This window comes from Rattus rattus, chromosome 2 (genome assembly GCF_011064425.1).
Source record: "Rattus rattus isolate New Zealand chromosome 2, Rrattus_CSIRO_v1, whole genome shotgun sequence".
In the NCBI taxonomy this organism is placed as follows: Eukaryota; Metazoa; Chordata; class Mammalia; order Rodentia; family Muridae; genus Rattus; species Rattus rattus.
The window spans coordinates 53421583-53442752 of NC_046155.1; the positions used below are offsets into that span (position 1 = coordinate 53421583).

Here is a 21170-nt window from a genome sequence, read left to right on the forward strand (position 1 = left end):
CAAGGGAGCCTGGGGTCACAGCTCCAACAGATCCTGGGAAAGGAGAAATCACAGTCTTTGTCGTGAGCTCTCCGCTCCATCCAACAGGCAGGCTCCAGTGGCTAGTTCCAAAACCATGGTCACACAGATGGCCCTGGGTATTCTTTTTGGTTCACAAAGCAAATCAGATAGGCAAAGCTGCATGAGAGATTTGTAGGAAAGGGGAGATGGGCAGGGTTGGTGAGGACAGAGAAAAATGGTCAGTATTCAAAGAGTGCATCTGCCAAACTAAAATGCCATAATAATAAAAAAGAAAAAATTAATTTTTCTTAAATATATTTAGACAACCCAATATAGATATTTCTCAAGTAATGTGCATACGCAAGATGACTCACTCTTGAGCTATTAAAATAGTCTCAAAAAAAAAAAAAGAAAATGAGTGGGTGGAAATGTTTCATTCCACGTGTCCTATAGGAAAGTAGCTGCTGAGTGACTTGCTTTAGTACTGGCTTCAGTTAGAATTTGACTCCTGCAGATAGCTCATTGTTGAAAGAAGTTTAGTATTTTGTAAAAAGAAATACTGATTTTTTCTTTAGAAATGTAAAACCATTTCTGTCTATGCCCTCATTGTTCGGTGTTTGTTTATACAGGGTCCCCACAGATTGACTAATTCACAAGTTTGCTCTCTTAGGACTTGCTTCCATAGCATTGCTATCAAATACCCTGGAATTGAAGGGATACATTTTTTTCTGGGCATGGTGGTGTACATCTATAAGGTCAGCATTTGGTGTTGCCAATTGGAGGTTGAGGCCATCTGGGACCATACAGTAGACCTTATCTCAAAACCAAGCAAAAGTAGAATGTTATGTAGGAATGAGAAGCTGGGGGAGGGGAAGCACATGACCTGGAGCAGTTTAGGGTAGGGGCATGGTGAGAAGAACTGTGAGGAGCACAGGCACTGAGTGAGTCTGAGGTCAGCACTGGCTTTGTGTAGTAATAGGCACCACAGCCATTGGTCCTGAGTTTCTTTTGGACCTGACACTTTTCTTCTCTTTAATCTTGAGGTAGACTCTCTTGTATAAGAGTAGTCAATAGGAAACACTGGCTGTTCCTTTAACTTCCTCATTGGTTGCTTTGAGTCCCAGGTGAAAAGAGTTTGGCACCGTCATTCACTGCAGGCATGTTGAGGTGGAAGTCAGATTTAGGTGAATAACTGATTTAGTTATTCAAGTTGAGGATGATCTGGACAGTGACATTTTGCAAGATTTTATTTTTCTGGGATGGCCATGATTATTATGCTTTGAAACCAGAGATAAGCCCCATCTTTGTGTTATGATTTCTTTTCTCTCATTAAATGTGTTTGGCTTAGAATGTTTTAAAGTAATTAATTACATTACAATCTTCAAAAATTATTCTCTAAAAACAGTTGAATTAGAATGTTTGTAAAAGTTCTTTTGTATTCAATAAAATGTTACATATTTATTAGTATACAATTTCATATGAATTTGATTGTCAAAAGAACTGTTTTTGCTAGCAGAATGATCTAATTGTTAAAGGGTACACTTTAAGACTCAGATCATTTCCCTCATTTAAAAACAATTCTCATGGGGCTGAGGAGTCAGCCATCAGTGAGGACTCCCAGAGGAGGACAAAGATATGTAGTTCTCCTGGGCCTAGTGAGCAGCCAGCCTAGCCAAATAGGTCCCAGTGAGAAATCCTGCCTTAAAGAAGACATGGTGGGTAGCACCTGAGGAGAAATGACACCCAAAGTTGTCTTCTGTCTCCATCTTCTCCACTCCCAAACCCAACCCAGCCCAAGCCAACCCAATCAAACCTTCACATGCATATGTGAGAAAGTAAAGTCAGTAATATTCTTCTTATCTGTTTGACATAACATTTATTTGAAAACAGACAATTCATGGTACTTGGCAGTTATAGTTTATCTTAAGTCAATTGGTATGTAATCAATATGCAATAAATATGTAATCAATTATTTATTCATAATAATGCAAAATAAACAGAATTAGTGGCCTTTAAAAATTGAATAAATTTAGTATAGATTAACTGTTTCTGAGGTGCATTTTCTTTGAATATCTTAGATGCTAAATACATATGACTTAAGGGCTGGAGAGATGGCTCAGCAGTTAAAGGCTAGGCTCACCACCAAAATAGTAATAATAATATAGGAATACCGATAGCTTGAACAGAATTTATTTGAAACCCAGTATTTACTCTCCCCCACCCCCACTACTTTGGTGTTTTATATTTTAGCATTTTTAGTATTTTAGTATCATATTGTAACATTCTGGCGTTATAATAATATTTAGTGTTATTTTCATTATTACCTTAAATAGTAAGCTTTAATCCCTAAAAGTTCTAAAATTCCTATAGTTTTTCTAGGAGCAATAGAATTGCTTTAGTGGATCCAGACACTATTGATTAAAAATCTCATTTGAAATTTTTTTTAACAAATTCCAGTACATAACTTTATAGGAACTAGAGATTAGTAAGAAATTTACAGAGTAGGGAATGAACTGTTCAGATTGTCAGGTCTTTTACCAAACAATCAATACTTGGAGGATAGAAGCTCTCATCGTTGCTCAAAGAGATAATTAGAGAAATAGAAACGGTATGTGAGCCAGAGAAGCACTCCGATTGTGCTGCCTGAAGTAAGTGGGAGGGAGACATCAGTCATACCCTTAGAGCATGTTATGTTACCAGTGATGACAGGGGTTCAGTCCTTGCTGTTCATGTCCCTTCTTATACAGGTACTTGTTTAGAGGAGACCACAGACTTAAAGAGGTGGGGAGTGATGGTTTGTTTGAGTGTCAGATTGCTCTATTTCTCTAAGTCTACTTGTTGGTTCACCCTATTTAATCAATATTTCAAACCTTTTTTATGTCTGTATTACAATGTGGGTGGAATCTTTGTTCCCTTTTTTTGTGGGGGAGGGTCTTGTGGGGCTCATTTTGTCTTGGGGAAACTTATTTTTAGTAGTCTTTTCAGGATTCTTTTCTTACTGTTCTGTTACTTCATGCTTTGAGATCATACTTCCTATATTTAGACGCTGGGTTACATTTTAATTGGATGTCAGAGCATTGTTACAGCATTGTTGGATCTAGATTTTGTTGAGTTACTTTAACTAATACTAGACATACAGTTTGGCATACAGTTCAGTTACTTGGGAATCAATTTGATTCTTTGTGTTTTCCTTTTAACCTTTGTTTGCAGTTATTTTTGTTTAGATCTAAATTATTCCCAATGTGCTGTTCTCAGGACTCCTCCAGATAGACTGTATTTTTAGGAGGGCTTTTCTAAATGGCAGTTACTTAGACTGTTCCCAGCCGTGTGCTACACTATTGGGAATTGTTGGCTCTTTGCTACCCTTCCTTATTTGATTGTATATGATGGCCAGAGTGTAGGCACATTCTAGGTGGGACTCCCTTTCAGGTTGCACGACTCCTGTGCTGCTGTGCCATTCTCTCTTACACGCTGCCTTAAAGCAACTTGGAGGCACTTCCGTTGTCTTGACTAGTCCTTTCCTGCTTGTTTTGTAATTTGTATCACTCTTGGGCAGTAGCTTGGCAAACAGAAGATTCATATAGTTTTCCTTGGTCTTGGAGAACATGATTATGTTTAGCTCTTGCTACTGCCCTAGGCACCATTTTCCTTTATGTTGTATTAGTTCATTTTAGCCATTGTGGTTCGTACTGGCTGACATCTAGTCATTGCTGATTAGATGGTTTGGATGGCGTATATATGATGATTATGGATGAATTCTCCTGTCACCCTCTTGTAAGTATTAACAGTTTGTTTTGCTCCATAGTTAAATTTCCTTCAAGTCATTTTAATCTTGTAGAGATTTAAATTCAGCTCTTAGGGGTTTTGTCCTATATTCTTAAGCTGTGATTATTTTTGGATTCTCCTCTGTTATATAGCTCTTGATACTGTTTCCTAATCCTTCTAATTTGGCAGGGCTGAGGTTCCAAACTGTTTGGCACCATAGTAAGGCTGATCTACTCTCTCTGTTTTCAAACTATTGTTTCCTTTTCAGGCTCTCATAATCCTCTCTCACACATACTTATTTTTATGCGCCGCAAATTTTGGGACTCCATTCTTTGTGATTTTTTTTTTTTCCTTTCTGCTACTAAAGTTCTAGTTGCTTTAATAACTGAATCTTGTCCTCTGGCTTCTCAGACTATTAGAGCTCTGGCTTTTGATGAGATTATTTTCCCCAAGCATATTTATAAGAAATGCATAATTAAAAAATGAAGATTTTAAATAATTCCTTTATTAATTATCTCATATAACAAAGCATAATTCTTAAAGCAACAGTAATTTGTTCATCAGTTAGAACTATTTTCAGTGGACTCCTGAGTCAAGATTACTTTCCCCAGGACTTCTCATCAGGCTCTTAGCCGAGATGTCGGGTGGTATCTGAAGGCTCACCCCAAAAAGGTCCTACACTTACGTTCAGAATAACCCTGTCAGGCTCAGCTGGCAGAGGGACCTTGCTCCATCAAGGATGGCAGCCTTGAGAAATCACAAGAGTATAGCAAGGTGGAAACCACAGTCGTTTGTAATTAATCACAGACGTCATATGTCAGAGCATGGTTAACATATTTTGCAGTTCAGTGCACGCAAAGGAAGCAGGTGATTATTTAATCAGTATGTGTATTTATCCTGAAGGAGGAGTCACCGTGGGCTGTTTTAGAAATCTTGTTAAGGTTCTCTGCTTTTAGGGGTTGAGTTCTTTCCACCTCTCCCAGTAGCTCTTACAGTAAGCACTGTGTTGATTACTACCTAGTTGAAATGACTTACCCTAGACTCTAAAGTGTCCCGCCTTCTTGCAGAACATCCATTCAAATCTATGAGAAAATGGGCCTTTGGAACAATTTTCTAACCATCTGTTTCAAAGCTTTAATTTATATTCATTATTTGGTCAAAATGGTTCATATTCCGTAGCTGACATTTAGTCCATGGCAGATTCCTGCTTCTTCCCCTTGCATGCCTTAGTTCTACCGTGTACACGCTCATCTACTCCGTCCTGACTGCCCTCATCATTGACTCTTTCCATCCCTTCACCCTGCTCTACTGAGCAATTACATCCTATTCTTCTGAGTCCTGACCCCATGCTCTGTCTAGGGTAAGTTTCTTTACTGCTGACTTCCAGTAGATACACAGTACGATTTTCTTTAAAAAAACAGGTGAGTGAAGTCATGAAGTTAGAGATCATTAACTAGGTGGCTATGGTGGCACATCATGCAATCCCAACACTCAGGAGACCTTGGGCTTAAGGGTCTGAGGCCCACCTGGAGCTGCACAGAAAGATCCTATATAAAAGCAAACAAACCTGAAGAAATCGTTACCATTAATGACCTTTAAGGTCCAGAAGAATGGCTCTTAATGTTGAAATTTTATAAGCAAGCAATAAAGGGCCAATTTGGAGTACAGATCCTCTTTAGCTCCCTTTAATAATTTATAAATAGTCTTACTAATTTCCAGTTTCATAGGAACACCCATTTGATGTTTTGTATTGTAGTCTGTTTCTTCAGCATTCAGTGTGGAACCCAGAAAAGAGAATACATGATTGTTTGAATTAATGCCCAGGTAGTAGTAATTTATCTTCTGTTAAGTTTTAGAAATATGCGTGATTGTGTAATAGTCTTTAAACTTGTTATTTGAATGGTGTGTGTGTGTGTGTGTGTGTGTGTGTGTGTGTGTGTGTGTGTGTGTGTGTGTGTGTGTGTGTGTTTCTGAGGGTCTGTCTGCCCTGGGGAACTGAGTGTTAAAGGAGCTAATTCCTGGTGTGCCCATCCACAGGGGAGGAAGTAGGACTTCGCCTCACTTTTCCTTTCTGTTTGATGAGCGTTAGTCTACATCCCAGTAGGTTTACCCTGGGGCAGCAGAAGTCACATTACCATTGTCTGAATGTTTAACACTGTCTGTATCATAAACTGTCATTTATGGTACAGTCTAGTTTGAATTATCACCTTTGGGAAGAGATATGTCTGACATTTTGTTGTCTAGTCAGTGTCATGCTTAGAAAGTATAATAACATTTTGTAATTCTTTTCTAGAGACAAAAATATTTTTAAAGAACTGAGATACAATTATTTTATACTTAGAAAACTTATGTAGAATAAAGTATGTTAAAAATTGTTCACTTTTGCAAGTTTTCCAAACCAAACCCTCATGCAGTTTTTCTGTCTTAGTTTAGATTAAATGTTCAAAACAAAGAACTGAGGTAATGCTTTTGTTTATCTTTTTATCAAAGAATATTTAAAGAAGCTTGCACCTGTCGTTAAAATATAGTGCAACTAATGTTAGCAAATCCTGTAATCAGCGTCTCAGTAAAACAGAACACCAGTTCCAGTCACTGATGCTAGTCTCTGCCATTACCTCTAGCGACTGTGCCCATGGACACAATGCAGCATGAGAACTTCTACAGAAGTACATTAATTTTACTTGATTGTATAGGGAGGAAATATATATTTTATACACATACATATTACACACACACACACACACACACACACTTTTTTGTGTGTCTGACCTCTTCTACTGGCATTATTTTCTGTTGTATAAAGTTAGAGTGTGTCTATTTGCATTCTTACCTGACCAACAGGATGAAACATCCACATTTAATCCCTTTGCTTTCCTTTGGTGATTTCTAGATAACAGTTAATGCAAACATTGCCATTGTATATTAATACTGATTTTGGTAAACCTATGAACTTGTTTCTGTTAAACTTAGCAAATAACAGTGAAGTTGCTGAGTCCATGATTTCCCCCTACTTCTTTTACTACTTTTAATTGTGCTCTCTAGGTAGTTTTTGCTCATTTTGTATATTGTAGCCTTTTAAATCCACTCAGTCAGACTTGCTTTTCTCTTTACTCATAATTCAGTGTATATGTTTTATGTGTGGTCTAATGTTCAGTTCATAATTTGCCACAGTAGATGTTTAAGCTTTGTGAGAATGAACACTACCACATCACTAGTTCCTCCTTAATAAAACCACCTGATGTCCCGTGAGATCCACTCTCAAATTGTAAGCACTGCACACACCAGAATGTCAAAAATCAAAAACACTGATAATCTCTAATTTAACTGAGGATTCTTACCCATTGTTATTGCAAAATGGTTTGACCCTTTAGATGACAGTTATCCATGCATTACAAAGTTAAATGATGTCATCATAATAGATTTTGCCATGTATGCTTCCAAGTATATACCCAAGTGAATTAAAATTTATGTTCACATTAAAACTTACACACGAATGTTTTAGTTAGCATCTTTATTATTGCTAAGACTAGGAAGCAACTGAAATGTCCTTCATTAAGTCAATAGATTGACTGTCTATCAGCAGTGGGATACTGTTCAGTGACAGAATGAGCTATCAAGGTACAGAAACCAACCAGGACTATTTGGGTGTAAGTAAAAGCTATTCTGCACATCCTGTGTGTCACCAGGGGTCAGGACTCCTTGAGGAAATGCCTGATGACCTAATATGGAGGTGCTGTTTACATACAGGAGAGTCTTCAACAAAAAGGAGTCTAGTCTAAAACAAATCATACTGCTTGCTGAGTTTGAGAAATTCTACACATTGTTAATTAGCTTGTGTTGAATCACAGCTGCTCCAAAGTTAACCATGCTCCTTGATCTAACTTGCTGTATTTAGTTGCCCTGTCCCATCTGGATGTGCTCTGCACCTTCCTTTATATTAGTGGACATTTATTTTAGTTGGAGTTGAAGCAACTTTTAAACATTTATTATTACAAAAGATAGGGACAAGCCAACAGTGGTGGTTCATGCCTACAGTCCCAGCACTTGGGAGGCAGGGGATGGAGAATTTGAGTACTATGTGAACCACGTAAAGAGACTTTGTGTCAAAATGGGGAAGGAATGAAATAACAAAGTTTTATTTTGCACTTGATCTTAGCCAAAAGGCCAAGAAGTGATAGGAAGTTTTATTCTGATGAATATTAGTCTTCAAAATTATTTTTTCTTTCAGTTAAAATGATGCTTTGCACTAAGCACTGTGCAAGATATGGAAAAGAGATATAGGTATGTATTTCTGTTTTCCAAGAGTTGTCCCAGGGAGAAGGAGGGGGAGGGTCAGGAGGGGAGGAGGAAAGGAGGACTTTTCGGCTGCTGTTAGCTGCTGCTTACACTTGTGCTGGTTTTTGAGGAGATCTGGAGGAGGGACCTGGACCTTGGAGAGTGATACTAGTTGAGAAGGGAGAAAATGGTGCTTCAGATTGAGAACCATCCATCAAATGTTAGAATAGCTATTTTGATTATTGCTGAATAAAAAGTATTGAAGATCTCTAAAATATAATAAAAGGATCGATCCATTCATTTAGCATTATGTGATATTTTTCTATATCCTAATAATTTACCTTTTTTTGAAGTATGCTTTGCTTGAAATTGCTCAAACTGACCTAGTTTTCACTTGGTTAATATTAGCCTTAGGTTTCTGACCACATATTGAAGTGCTGGGATTGCAGGTGTGTATCACCAGGTCTGGCTCTCGATGATGGTCTTTCCTTTTAAGGGGTGTTGCTTGCTTGTTGTAAGTTTTAGGACATTCAGGATAATATTAGTTTGCTTCCAGTGAGCACTGTACCGCTGTGTGGCAAGTGTGGACACCTTACAGCAAAATGTCCCTTTTTTTCTCTTTCACCTTGGACCATTTCCACTTCTCAAGATCTTACCGCTGTTAATGCTTTGACCAGACCGATACCTATTATATTAGTTATGTGTTTAAAGATGTTAGCTGTGCTCTTTCTTTGCTACCTTCTGTATGTCGGTTACGTTTCTATATATATTATTTTCCTTTTCTCTGAGTTTTAGTATTTCTTGTAAATCAGTGGGTACAGGTGCCCTCAGTTTTTGTTAGTCCTGTAAGTCGTTGTTTCTGGGTTCCTTTTGAAGGTATTTTTATTGGTAACCGACCTTTATAAGCAGATGATACCCTGCCCTGCCCGTGTTTAATATTTCACTCTACTATTATCTCCACATGGCTCCTGAAAAGAAGTCTAATGCAGTTTTGGTTTTGTTCTTCTGTATGTTGATTGTTTTTTTCCTTTTATTTCAAAACAAAAATTTACTTACTCTTCCTTCTTTAAAAAATTTACATAATTCCATAAATTTGAAGTGATAAGCTGTTCAATAAAAGCTGTTTATATTTATATATACACACATACATGCACATACATACATACATACACATACAATACATACACACATACATACATACATACATACATACATACAAGCATATAAACAAACACATACTAAGATACAGAGGAAGTACTTGTTTTGGGGGTGGGGCGGAGGAATCCAGGTATTCCTATCACGTTAGAAGAATAAAGTATAAAGTTTCCTTGCTGTATTGTCACGTTCCTTTAAAGCAGGGGCTGTTCAGACTCTTGGAGTTATATATTTAAAAAAGGTCCATGTAAAATTATGCTGTACATTCAGGAACAGTAATATTGCTGGGTCAGTTCTCTCATGCAAAGAAGCTTTAATTTTCTAAGATCTACTTAAGTCATATGAACTAATATTGACACTTATTTTACCAGAATGTTAATAATCAGAGAGGTGCAGCAGTCAAGTAGCTAAGCTGTACTTCTGCCTCAGTACATCTATTGCTCAGTCTGTTTCTTTTTTTTTTTCTCCAGGTTGCATATCCATGACCAATAAATGGCTTATTTTTACATTTTTCTTCTTTTATTGGATTTTTTATTTACATTTTAAATGTTATCCCTTTTCCTAGTTTCCCCTCCAGAGACCTGCTATCCCCTTCCCCTTTCCCCCTCCCCCTGCTTCCTCACTCACTGACCCCACTCCCTCCCACCTCCCTCCCCTGACATTCTCCTACATTGGGGCATCAAGCCTTGGCAGCACCAAGGCCCTCTCCTCCTAATGATGCCTGACAAGGCCATCTTCTGCTGCATATGCGGCTGGAGTCATGGGTCCATCTCTGATCTCTTGGGATGGTGGTTAAGTCCCTGGGAGCTCGGGGGGTGGGGGGTGGGGGAGTCTGGTTGGTTGATATTGTTGTTGTTCTTATGGGGTTGCAAACCCTTCAGCTCCTTCAGTCCTTTCTCTAACTCCTCCATTGGGATGCTGTTCTCAGTTCAATGGTTGGCTGCAATCATCTGCCTCTGTATTTTTCAGGCTCTGGCAGAGCCTCTCGGGGGACAACTATATCAGGCTTCTGTCAGCATGCACTTCTTGGCATCAGCAATATGAGTTTGGTATCTATATATGGGATGGATCTCCCAGATGGGCAGTCTCTGGATGGCCTTTCCATTAGTCTCTGCTCCACACTTTGTCTCCATATTTCCTCCTGTGAGTATTTTTGTTCCCCCTTCTAAGAAGGACTGAAGCATCCTCACTTTGGTCTTCCTTCTACTTGAGCTTCATGTAGACTCTGAATTGTATCTTGGGTATTCCAAGTTTTTGGGTTAATATCCACATATCAGTGAGTACATACATTCCATGTGTTTTCTTTTGTGACTGGGTTACCTCACTCCAGATGATATTTTCTAGTTCGATCCATTTGCTTAAGAATTTCACGAAGTCATTGTTTTTAATAATTGAGTAGTTGTACTCAGTCCATTGTGTAGATGTACCACATTTTTTCTGTCCATTTCTCAGTTGAAGAACATCTGGGTTTTTTCCAGCTTCTGGCTGTTATAAATAAGACTGCTATGAACATAATGAAGCATGTGTCTTTGTTGTATGTTGGAGCATTTTTTGGGTATATGCCCAGGAGTGATAATAACTGGGTGCTCAGGTAGTACTATGTCCAATTGTCTGAGGAACCTCCAGACTGATTTCAGGGTAGTTGTACCAGCTTGCAATCCCACCAACACTAGAGGAGTGTTCTTTCTCCACATCCCTGCCAGCATCTGTTGTCACCTGAGTTTTTGACCTTAGCCATTCTGACTGGTGTGAGGTGGAATCTCAGAATTGTTTTGACTTGCATTTCCCTGATGACTAAGGATGTTGAACATTTCTTTAGGTACTTCTCAGCTATTCGATATTTCTCAGTTGAGAATTGTTTGTTTAGCTCTGTAGCCCATTTTTTAATAGGGTTATTTGATTCTCTGGAGTCTAACTTCTTGCATTCTTTGTATATTTTGGACATTAGCCCTCTGTCAGATGTAGGATTGGTAAAGATCTTTTCCCAATCTGTTGGTTGCCTTTTGTCCGAATGACAATGTCCTTTGCATTACAGAGGCTTTGCAGTTTTATGAGGTCCCATTTGTTGATTCTTGATCTTAGAGCATAAGCCATTGGTGTTTTGTTCAGGAAAATTTCCCCTGTGTCCATGCGTTTGAGGCTCTAACCCACTTTCTCTTCTATTAGTTTCAGTGTATCTGGTTTTATGTGGAAGTCCTTGATCCACTTGGAGTTGAGCTTTGTACAAGTTGATAAGAATGGGTCAATTTGCATTCTTCTACATGCTGACCTCCAGTTGAACCAGCACCATTTGTTGAAAATGCTATCTTTTTTTTTCCATTGGAGGGTTTTAGCTTCTTTGTCAAAGATCAAGTGACCATAGGTCCATGTGTCAGAACTAGCAGGTATTGACAAAAATGATAGTTTTATTACTGCAGCAAATGACAGAATGTGTTGAGAGAGAAAGTCCTAGTGTCTCAATGACTTTTGACACCCTATAATGCAATCCTCATGATTTTATGTGTGAATGCAGGTGTATAGAGGGGAACTCCGATATAGCCATATGATACTGATTAAAAGACTCATCTGAAGTCTGCCCACTGTACCAAAACAAGCAGAGCAGATGTGAGTGTAGACTTACCCAGTGGGTTGTGTGGGGGATGGTCTTGGCTTTTCCACTGCTGTGCGTGCGTAGTTGAAATCTGTAACTTGTCTGAGAGTCTGCGTGAGGCCTGCAGAGAGAGGGGCTGTTCCTGGGGGCTCCGCTCTGCAGACTCCTCAGTCATCTCATCTGTCACAGCACTGTCCTTTGAGCTGCTCCTTAAAGCTACAGCTTTCATGTCGGAAACTAAGTCTCGGGATTCACATTACTCTGGTTTTTAGGTCATGAATTTGTCCTTTGTCCTCAAGTCTCTGAAGAATGTAACAGGACTTGTCGATCCTCAGCCTTTTAGTTATTATTGAGGATAGGAATGTTGACTTCAAGTTTCTTTTATGTATCAGAATGAAAATCAGAGCTAAATTAATGTATAAATTTCCTCTCTGTTCCTTATTAGGATTTTTTAACATTAAATGTATTTTAAATTTTGTCAAGTATTTACACCAATCATCAAATAATCTTTTGTGTTTAGAACTGTTGATGTGGTGAATTACAATGAATTTTTCAAGCACAGAACCTGTATTGTGTATGTGCAATTTATGATTCTTACATTATGTCTTTTAAGTGTCACCTATACATAGTGTGTGTGAGGTTACATAAAGAGGGCATTGTCTGTTAGTCTGTAGGTTCTTTTTTGTACTGCCTTTGGACTATCAAAGTAATGCTAGACACATAAAATGCCCAATTTGGAAACTTTTTGTGAGAGATGATGTAAGGGTTTGTTAACTCTTGTCTAAGCACTCGGTGTGAATTTCCAGAGAGACCATTGGTGCCTACAGTTTTTTACAAGGAGTACTTTTCAATTACACATAATATTTATCTAGTAGATAGAATATCACTGAAGCTCCATATTTGTTGGGTTTTGGTAGTTGTATTTTTTTTTTAAAGGAATTGTTCTGTATAGCCAAAGTTTTTGAATTCATGATTCATGATTATTTTAAACACAGTAGGCTGTGCTGTAATCTCAGCACTTGGGAGGCAAAGGATTGTCACAGGTTGAGAATAACCTGGTTTACATGGTGAACTCTGGGCTATTTAGGTATACATAGCAAGAGTCTGTCCCCTCACAACACCAACAATAAAACAATAACAACACCAACAATAAAAATAACAAAGCTGTAAGAACTGGGCTGAGTATGGTGGTATATACTTATAACCTCACCATTTGGGAGGCTACAGATCATAGGATCACAAGTTCAAGATCAGCTTGGACTATGGGGCAAGGTTTAGCTCAAAACCCTCAAACCCAAAGCTTGAAGAATATAGTCTCTTGTTCATTGTTAATATTTGTAGTATGAGTTTTTCTCTTTATCATTGCAATTTTACAAGCATTATCAGTTTTCTGAACAACTAGCATTTACATACATTGATTTGTCTCTATTAATTTTATTGATGTAGATTCTTGTATTTTGGATGCATACTCATATTTTCATTGTACTTGCCTAGGTACCCTTCTACCCCTAAGATGAAGGGACTGCCTTGAGATTTCTTATCTAGCATAAAAATAAATCTGGCTTTTAGGTTGACCATACATTTTACAGTGTTAAAAAGTGGATGTGACGTAGGGTTTATTTGGAGGGTTAGTGGTATTGAATGCATTTGTACTGTCCAGCTATCATCATTATCCACCTACAGAACCTCTTCATCATCTGAGAACAGAAATGTGTGCCCATTAAACCTCCACTCCAGTCCTCCTCTGAACCACTGTTCTACTTTGTGTCTAGCAGTAGGGTTAGTCTAAGGATCTCACTAACTAGGATCTCATTAACTAGGGTCATATAATCTACAACCCTTTGTATATAGCCTATATCACAGTATATTTTTTCAAACTTATCCAGTTTTAGCATGTATCAGAATCCTACTCTTCTGTAAAGCTATGGAATATTTACTGTTAATACGTATGGCACTCTGCTTATTCATTGACTTCTGGACATTTGACATTATACTCACTTTTTGACAGTTAATGAGTAATGCTTCAATGAGTACTGTTGTGTGTTGTAAATTTCAGTTAGTCCCTGCTTCCACTTTTCTGGTTTTTAGATAGTTCTAGAATTCCCAGAGTTAGAATTATGTAGTAACTGTATATTTATGTTCATAGTCTTTAAAGAAGCTACCCTACTGGTTGCCACAGAAACTCTACCAGTTTTTATTCTGATCAGCTGAACCCAAAGTTCTAGATTTTGTACATGCTCAGCAGCGTTTTCTGTTTTCCAGTGATAGCTGTCTTAATGGTTAAAGTGATAAATTGTGTCTCTTAGTTATCTGCTATTTAGATGATATGTTCACTACTTTTACCTATGCTTATTGGCCATGTATGTGTATGTTATTCAAAAATCTAAACAGTACCTTTAAACTTTTTTCATTTTTATGTTTTGAGTAAACTGGAGGCTGGCTTTAAGCTAACAGACTTTCCGTCTTAGTCTCCTACATGCGAGATTACAGGTTAGGATACTGTGCTGAGCCGAGCCAGTTTTTAAATTGGCTTCATTGGGGACTGAGAAGGGTGTTTTAGAGTGTGTGTGTGTGTGTGTGTGTGTGTGTGTGTGTGTGTGTGTGTTTCTAAATATATCCGTATTCTGTATCAAATCTACAACCTGTAAATACTTGGTCTCTTTTCACTCTCTTTTGATGAACTCAAACTCTGATGTTTTGTTGCCTTTGTCTGTAAATGTACACATTAGCAATCTGCCCCGCACTCTTCAGACTTGAACAGTTTTACCCTTCAGTGTCCCCAACCTCTTGCCTCTCAGTATTCAGAGGCAGGTGGACTTCTTGAGTTTTAGGCCAGCCTGCTCTACATAGTAAGCTCCAGGACAGCCAGGGAGAGATCTTGTGTCAAGCGAACAAACAAACAAACAAACAAACCAAAATATCATGTGCAGACCAACAAATCTATTACAGATAGAAAAGGGTCTTAACAGACTTAGGAGAAATCTGAACTCTCACTGAACCTCTTCATAACCCAGAAATGCTAGGGGAAAAACCATCTCATTTTCTATTAAATTGGAATTTTTCTTTGAAATACGGATTTAGCCATTTATAGAACATTGAAAGCACACATATATTGATGTCTCTAGTATGTAGTGAATTTGGTTAATAAAATTAGTTTTTGAAAAATCTTAGACTATATTAGCATTTATGGTCAGAATAGTTGCTTAAAAGGAATTGTGTATCACAAGCTTAGATGGAGGTGGTTTGTACGTAGCTCAGTGACAAGTGTGAATGCTAAGATGCGTGAGGCCTTGGGTTTAATTCTCAGGACCAAAGACAACACCAAGCACATAGGACATAAAACGGTGGTGTGTGGGTTTGTCACGAGCTGCCCAGTTACTGAAATAATAGTTTGGGATTCAGTGCTTGGCTGAACTTTGCACAGCATAAGTGTCGTCAGTAGATAATTTACCATTTTGAAGAAGTTGAACTTAGAAATCATAAATGTATCCCTTGCTTACAAGAATTACCTGATATATTCTTTAATGCCTGTTATGTCGATCAATTGCAGGTGAACTGTGTAACCTCATTACCCTGGATGTAGCTCACAATCAACTTGAACACCTTCCGAAGGAGATTGGGAACTGCACCCAGATAACCAACCTGGACCTGCAGCACAATGAGCTGCTAGACCTCCCAGACACAATAGGTATGAGGGGGGAAGGAAGGTACTGAGGTCTGGGACCACGTGTTAACGGAAAGGACTACTTTTGGTCCATTTTGGTAATAGAAAATCAGAATTATCAAAGTACTAGTAAAACTTTTAAAATAGTCTTTTAAATCACTATTCTATTTCTTGATAAAGCAAATAATTAGATTTTAGGAAATGAACTCGTTTAGGATTATGAAGTTGATAAAACGTTGCGTTATTGTATATTTACTGCCTGATAGAGAGATTTCTGTTTAGTTTATTTCAGAATGTCACAGGCTAGTAATATGAATGTGATTCTTTATTAAGATACCACATTGCAAAATAAAATCATTGCTGTCTAGGTTTTAAAACATGACATATTTTAAAATATGTATAATTTCAAAAGTTGTTTGTAATATTGAGTTGGTAAGAGATACTTTGAAGATGGTTAAAATATATTTTGAGGATTTTTCCCAAATTGCAAACTGTAGATATTTAGCCGTGATAATATTTTATACTTGTATAGTCTTGTTTTTTTCTAATTGTCTAGAAATATATGTAAGCCAAGAAGGATATTTTTATAAATTCTTTGTTATTTAGAAAAAACTCATCTGTTCTTGATATATATAATATAATTCTATGAGAGATACTGTTAATAAAACATTTTAGGTTTATGGTGATGCTGTCTTTTTCAATAATTACTGTGTTTGCTTCTGTCAGGTATTTAGAGGAGCCATTTTAATAATTTTGTGTTATGTGCAGGTGGGTTTTTTGAAGTCTCTTAGATGACACAGAGCCTGTTGGTGTCTTGTTCGAGGACTGGCTCAACACTGGCTCAGTTTATGTTAAAGGAGCAGCCTGAAGGGCTCTACCTTGGCAGGACTTAGATTTCAACTCCTGACAGAAACATGACACGGTCCCTCAGCCCCAGCTTCTGTTTGGGGAAGCTCTCTGGGACAGATCCCGATATCTGATTTTCCTGGGTTCTCAGCTTGTTTCCAGGTTACTGCTCTTAGCCACCACTCTGTTAAGTCGTTTATTTTGGAAGATGTTTTCAGTTTGTTTTTGGTGTTTTGTTTTGCTTTTTGTTTCTGTATTAAATTGGAGAGAGATGTTGAGTCTACCAACCACCAGGTGATAATATAAGTCAGCAATTTCTTTATAGAAAACCAAACTGAGACTTAGTATATATAATTATATATTAGATAAAGAACTGAGTTTTATGTCTTTCTAGTCTTGACCCATGGATCTTTCTATCATAATAGTATTTGTATTGGTATTAAATTAACTACTTTTTCTTTAAACTGGAAAGGCAAAATTGTCTGCATTATGTAACAAGTTAAAGGAGTGTTGTGTCAAACACACTTACACTATAAAAAGAACAGATTGATGACGATTCAGGATATTAGACACCATGGCGATTACTTCCTACTTTTTGTTTTTAAAATCACTGAAGTAACTTGGATGGTCAGAGAAGTGATCTCAGTTGAAAGAACACAGAGTCTTTTCTGTACTCATGAACATGATCATGTTCAGACTGATACAAAAAAGAAATCCACAACTTTTAGGGCTGTCTGCTAAGGAGCTGGGGAGATTGTGCAGTGGCTACAGCACTGTGTAATCATGAGGTCCTAGGCTTAGCTTCCCAGTGCCCATGAACACCTGGACGTGGTAGCTCACTCCTGTGAGACCAGTGCTAGGGGGTGGAGACGGGCTTCCTGGAGGCTTCCTTACTGGCTGCTGCTCTAGCCAGCTAGTGAGATTAAGATTCCCTGAGAAAGTGAGATTAAGATTCCCTGAGAAACTTTGAGGAAATGAGGTGGAGCATAACGGAAGCACTGAGCATTGAACTTTGGCCTCCAGCGGCCCACGGCGGGATATTCTCCTCCCAACACACGTGTATATGCAAATGAAAAGATGTTAGAAAGAAGTGTTCACCAAGTCAAATCCGTTGGAAAATGCTGTGTAATACAGTAAACATAAAAACCAAAATAAGAGCCTGTAGGCTAAAGTACAAGGAATATTCCAGAACCAAGAGCAGAAAGATAGGAACAATAGAAAATAAGTGAAGTTCAAAAGTCACAAAAGAGAAAAGTTCTGGAAAGAGGCGAAGTAGTACAGTGAAGAAACTAGTAAAATACAATTTTATATTTTCATGAGCTCGACTAAAACTCAGATAAACTTTCCTTCCCCAGAGCAGGGCTTCTAGGTGTACACCAAGACACCCACGTACAGGGTTCTGAACTTGGATCTTTATCTCTGCTTAGTAAGAACGTTACCCACTGAATGTCTCCCAGGTCCCAGAAGTTTTTTCTAGAGAATTAATGAGACCCGTGAAGACAGATCTAACACAGGTTGGCTATTTGAGGAGTAAAGCGTTAGGAAACCATAGAAGACAAACGGAAGGAAGAGACTAGGACTGGAATCGATCGCACCAGGCATGTTCCTGTAGCGTGGACAGTTAGAGTCTTTGATTTATTTGTAACACGTATGTTCTCATAAAACATTTTAAGATGGTTTTGTCTAGTAAAGTTGGTCACATATAATAACTTGGGAATGTGCTTCTTATCACTTGACATTTATATAAAGGTGGCATAACTTGGGGGAGATAGCTCAGTAGGTGAGAGCACTGGCTGCTCTTCTAGAGGACCCCAGTTTGATTCCGAGCACACACAGCAGCTCACAGTTGTCTGTTAACTCCAGTGCTAGGATCCATGCCATGTTCTGGCCTCCTGGAATTTAAGTGGTGTATAGACAAACATGAAGGCAAAACACAAACACAGTAAACGAGAAAGAAGAACATGGCATTCATATTTGAGAAGATTCACCAGTGAGAACACTTGGGTCACAGGTTTTCCTTAGTAGGGATGTTGTTTAAGCAGTTTTAGTTTCTTCGTAGAACATTAGATTATCACAGTGGCTGAGCAGACAGTGATGTCTTCTTACCCTGCTCCACTGCCTGCTCTTTCGGGGAGTCTCTTTCCATTCCGACCTGTGTCAGTTACAGTGTCAGAACAACTGTAATACTGTTATCTAATCTACATTATTGTTCTAATTTTATTATTCATCAGCTGCTTAATTGCAGTAAGATTAGTCAAATTTTGATTAGCTAAAACCTGTCTGATAGTAGTTTTATCAAAACAGTTCCTGGGAGCAGTAATGTTCTCTTAGTGGTCATGTATTTAAGCAGTTGGGCTGGGCACACAGTTACTGGACTCAGTTCCCTTCCCTTGAGAAGTAGGAAGTAGCTTTGCCTTTCGGTTCTGCCCTTTGGAGTTTAAGGTATGTGTTTTCACATTATAAGTGGCAGGTTTTTTGCCCAACCATACAAAGGATCAGGTCTTTATTTCTGAAGTTTAAGAACTATGTTTTTTTTCAGTGTTAATCTTTTTTGATGACATTTCTCTAGTATACTTCTGGGCCAGCTCAACTTGGGTTTTAATTTTTATCCTAATAGTTATCTGTTTTTAAAAATTGCATAGTGACATGTTTAGTTTCTTTTATTGGATGTTGCTACATTGAAATAAATGTCTTCAAATTGGCTTATTATTTGAATAACTGAACAGTGAAGGGAAAGTAACTGCCTTCAATGTTCTCTTTTTTCCCCATGGGTTTGTCATGTTAATAATTTTACAAGAACAAAACAAAACAAACAACCTTCCATAAAATCCAGAATTGTGCTTGTTGTAGAAGGAAGAAGGTGTTGCTTTACCCTACTGCAACAAGGCAGGAAGACCTAAGTGTAGCTTAGCCCAAGTTGTAAAGCTGTGTGCAGACCTCAGGCTGCTGAGTCCCTGGGTTTCTTAGGTTGCTAAATTGTTTCTTGAGCAAGTTCTGGCTGCCTTTACTCATTCTAACAATTAAGTAGGTGTATGGGATTGGTCATCAATCCCTTTTTTCCTCTCAGGTAGTCTTAGCAGTGTTGAGTGTTTTTATGAATTTATCTGCATCCCTATTTTGTTTAGGAGTAATAAGCAGGTGTTGTGGTCAGCATACTGCAATATCCTTGCATATGGGAGAGAACAGGCTGCTGAGAATCTCCTGTGAAGCAGGGCTAGGGTCCCTTAGACACACTTCCTTTGAGAAAGAGAATTGTTCTATGTAACCTTCTTTCTCCTACTTTTAATTTTATGTGCATGTCTTTTTTTTTTTTTTTAAAACAGGGGTAATTTTGTGCTTTCGTTTGTTTGCTTATTGTGTGTCACTGGGAATTTGAACCCCAGGGTCTTGTACATGGTAATCAAAATAAATCACAAGCAAGTGTTATTATAGGTAGAAGGCATTTGACTTTATTGTGGTTTTGTTTTGTGTATGCAGTTTTTCCTGGTACTGGTGGAGGTTAGAAGACAGGACCAGGACTTAGAAGTTGTGAGCTGCTATGTGGGTGCTGGGAATCAAACCTGGGTCTTCTGGAAAAGTAGGCAGCCCTTGACTTCATTATTAATCTCTTGTAGTTAAAATGATGTTGTAGACTTCATGTTTCACATCTATATGATCAGATCCCAGGTATGTATTAGAAATCAGTGAGAATGGAAACAATAAGAATTTAAAATAATACTACATCTGTGTGATAAGTTTGTTAGTTGCTGGAAGATAAAAGTTATGTTTTGGGGTGAAGTCAAAGTTAAGTAATATGTGTTGGAAGTTTTATATTATCATTTTCATATATTGTTTATTAAATAATTTATTTTGTCTTCTGTGATCCCTTCTATCCCAGTGTGTTGATATTTTATGATTGAGAAGCCAAAGGTAGAGACTTGGTGAGAAAAACTAAACATTTGGATTGTGATCTATTGTATACTTAAATCTTGTGATTGCTTTTTATTTGTTTGTTTTTGTTTTGTTTTGCTTACTTAGGCATGCTAAGGGTTGAAACCAGGGCCCCACACATGCTAGGCAGGGACTCCACCATCAACTCTCCTCCACTAACATTTGAGGGTCTTCTGTTTTGTTGGAGAAGAATAGCTCATTTGGGAAGTCAGTGGCAAGCTTGAGCTAGTTAGCATATGGCTCTCTTGATACTTCCTACTGAACATTTCCATCATTCACTGTCATCATGGCCCATACTTAAAATGTGACTCAGTGGGCAGGCAGAAGAGCCACTCTCTGCCCTGGAGAGCTGCTGTTCTTGTAGCAGCTCCCTCCCTCCTGCTTTCTTGACTAAAATATCCTGCCCTAAATTCACTTCTGAAATCACATATCACCTCACCCATAGCCACTCCCCACCTTAAATAGCCAAGCTGTGTCCCCTGCTTTATTTGCTGTCAGCTTCTAATCGAGAGTTCATTCTTAGTTAATCACTGCCACTCGGTACAACAGCACGGCCACGGCCCTTGCTAGGCCCGAGGAAAGGGAGGGTAGCTAAGGGTAGTTAGATCAGAGTCTTGAGTACGCCTCGCTGAGTGATCCAGATTACATGGACTGCGTAGAATCCTTTTCTACTTCCAGGCTTCTCTGGGGACAAAAAGAAAACCTTAAGTCTTCTTACAGAGCCATCTTGTTCAGAGGATGAACCTGCTTTTCTGTAAAATATTCTGGGATTTCTGATAACCATTATGAAATCAGAGGAGAAAGGGTCTAAAACAGGATAAACATTCAACTTTTTATTTCTTTTCAAAATTAGATAAAGAGAGAAGGATGCAACAAAACCTCACATTCAAGGCTAAAGCACAGGCCAGTCCACAGAGGTCTTTGTGTCGCACTCTGAAGACATGC

At 38.2% G+C, this 21170-nt stretch overlaps 1 protein-coding gene across 2 annotated transcripts in view; it reads left to right on the forward strand.

Moving 5' to 3' along the window:
- The window catches only part of Shoc2 (SHOC2 leucine rich repeat scaffold protein), an 82381-nt gene that overhangs the window by 39351 nt on the left and 21860 nt on the right, over nucleotides 1–21170 (forward strand). For both annotated transcript variants that reach the window (XM_032892196.1, XM_032892195.1), the window contains exon 3: nucleotides 15336–15473. In XM_032892196.1, coding sequence (XP_032748087.1) covers nucleotides 15336–15473 — 138 coding nt within the window. The remainder of the gene's footprint in view (nucleotides 1–15335; nucleotides 15474–21170) is intronic.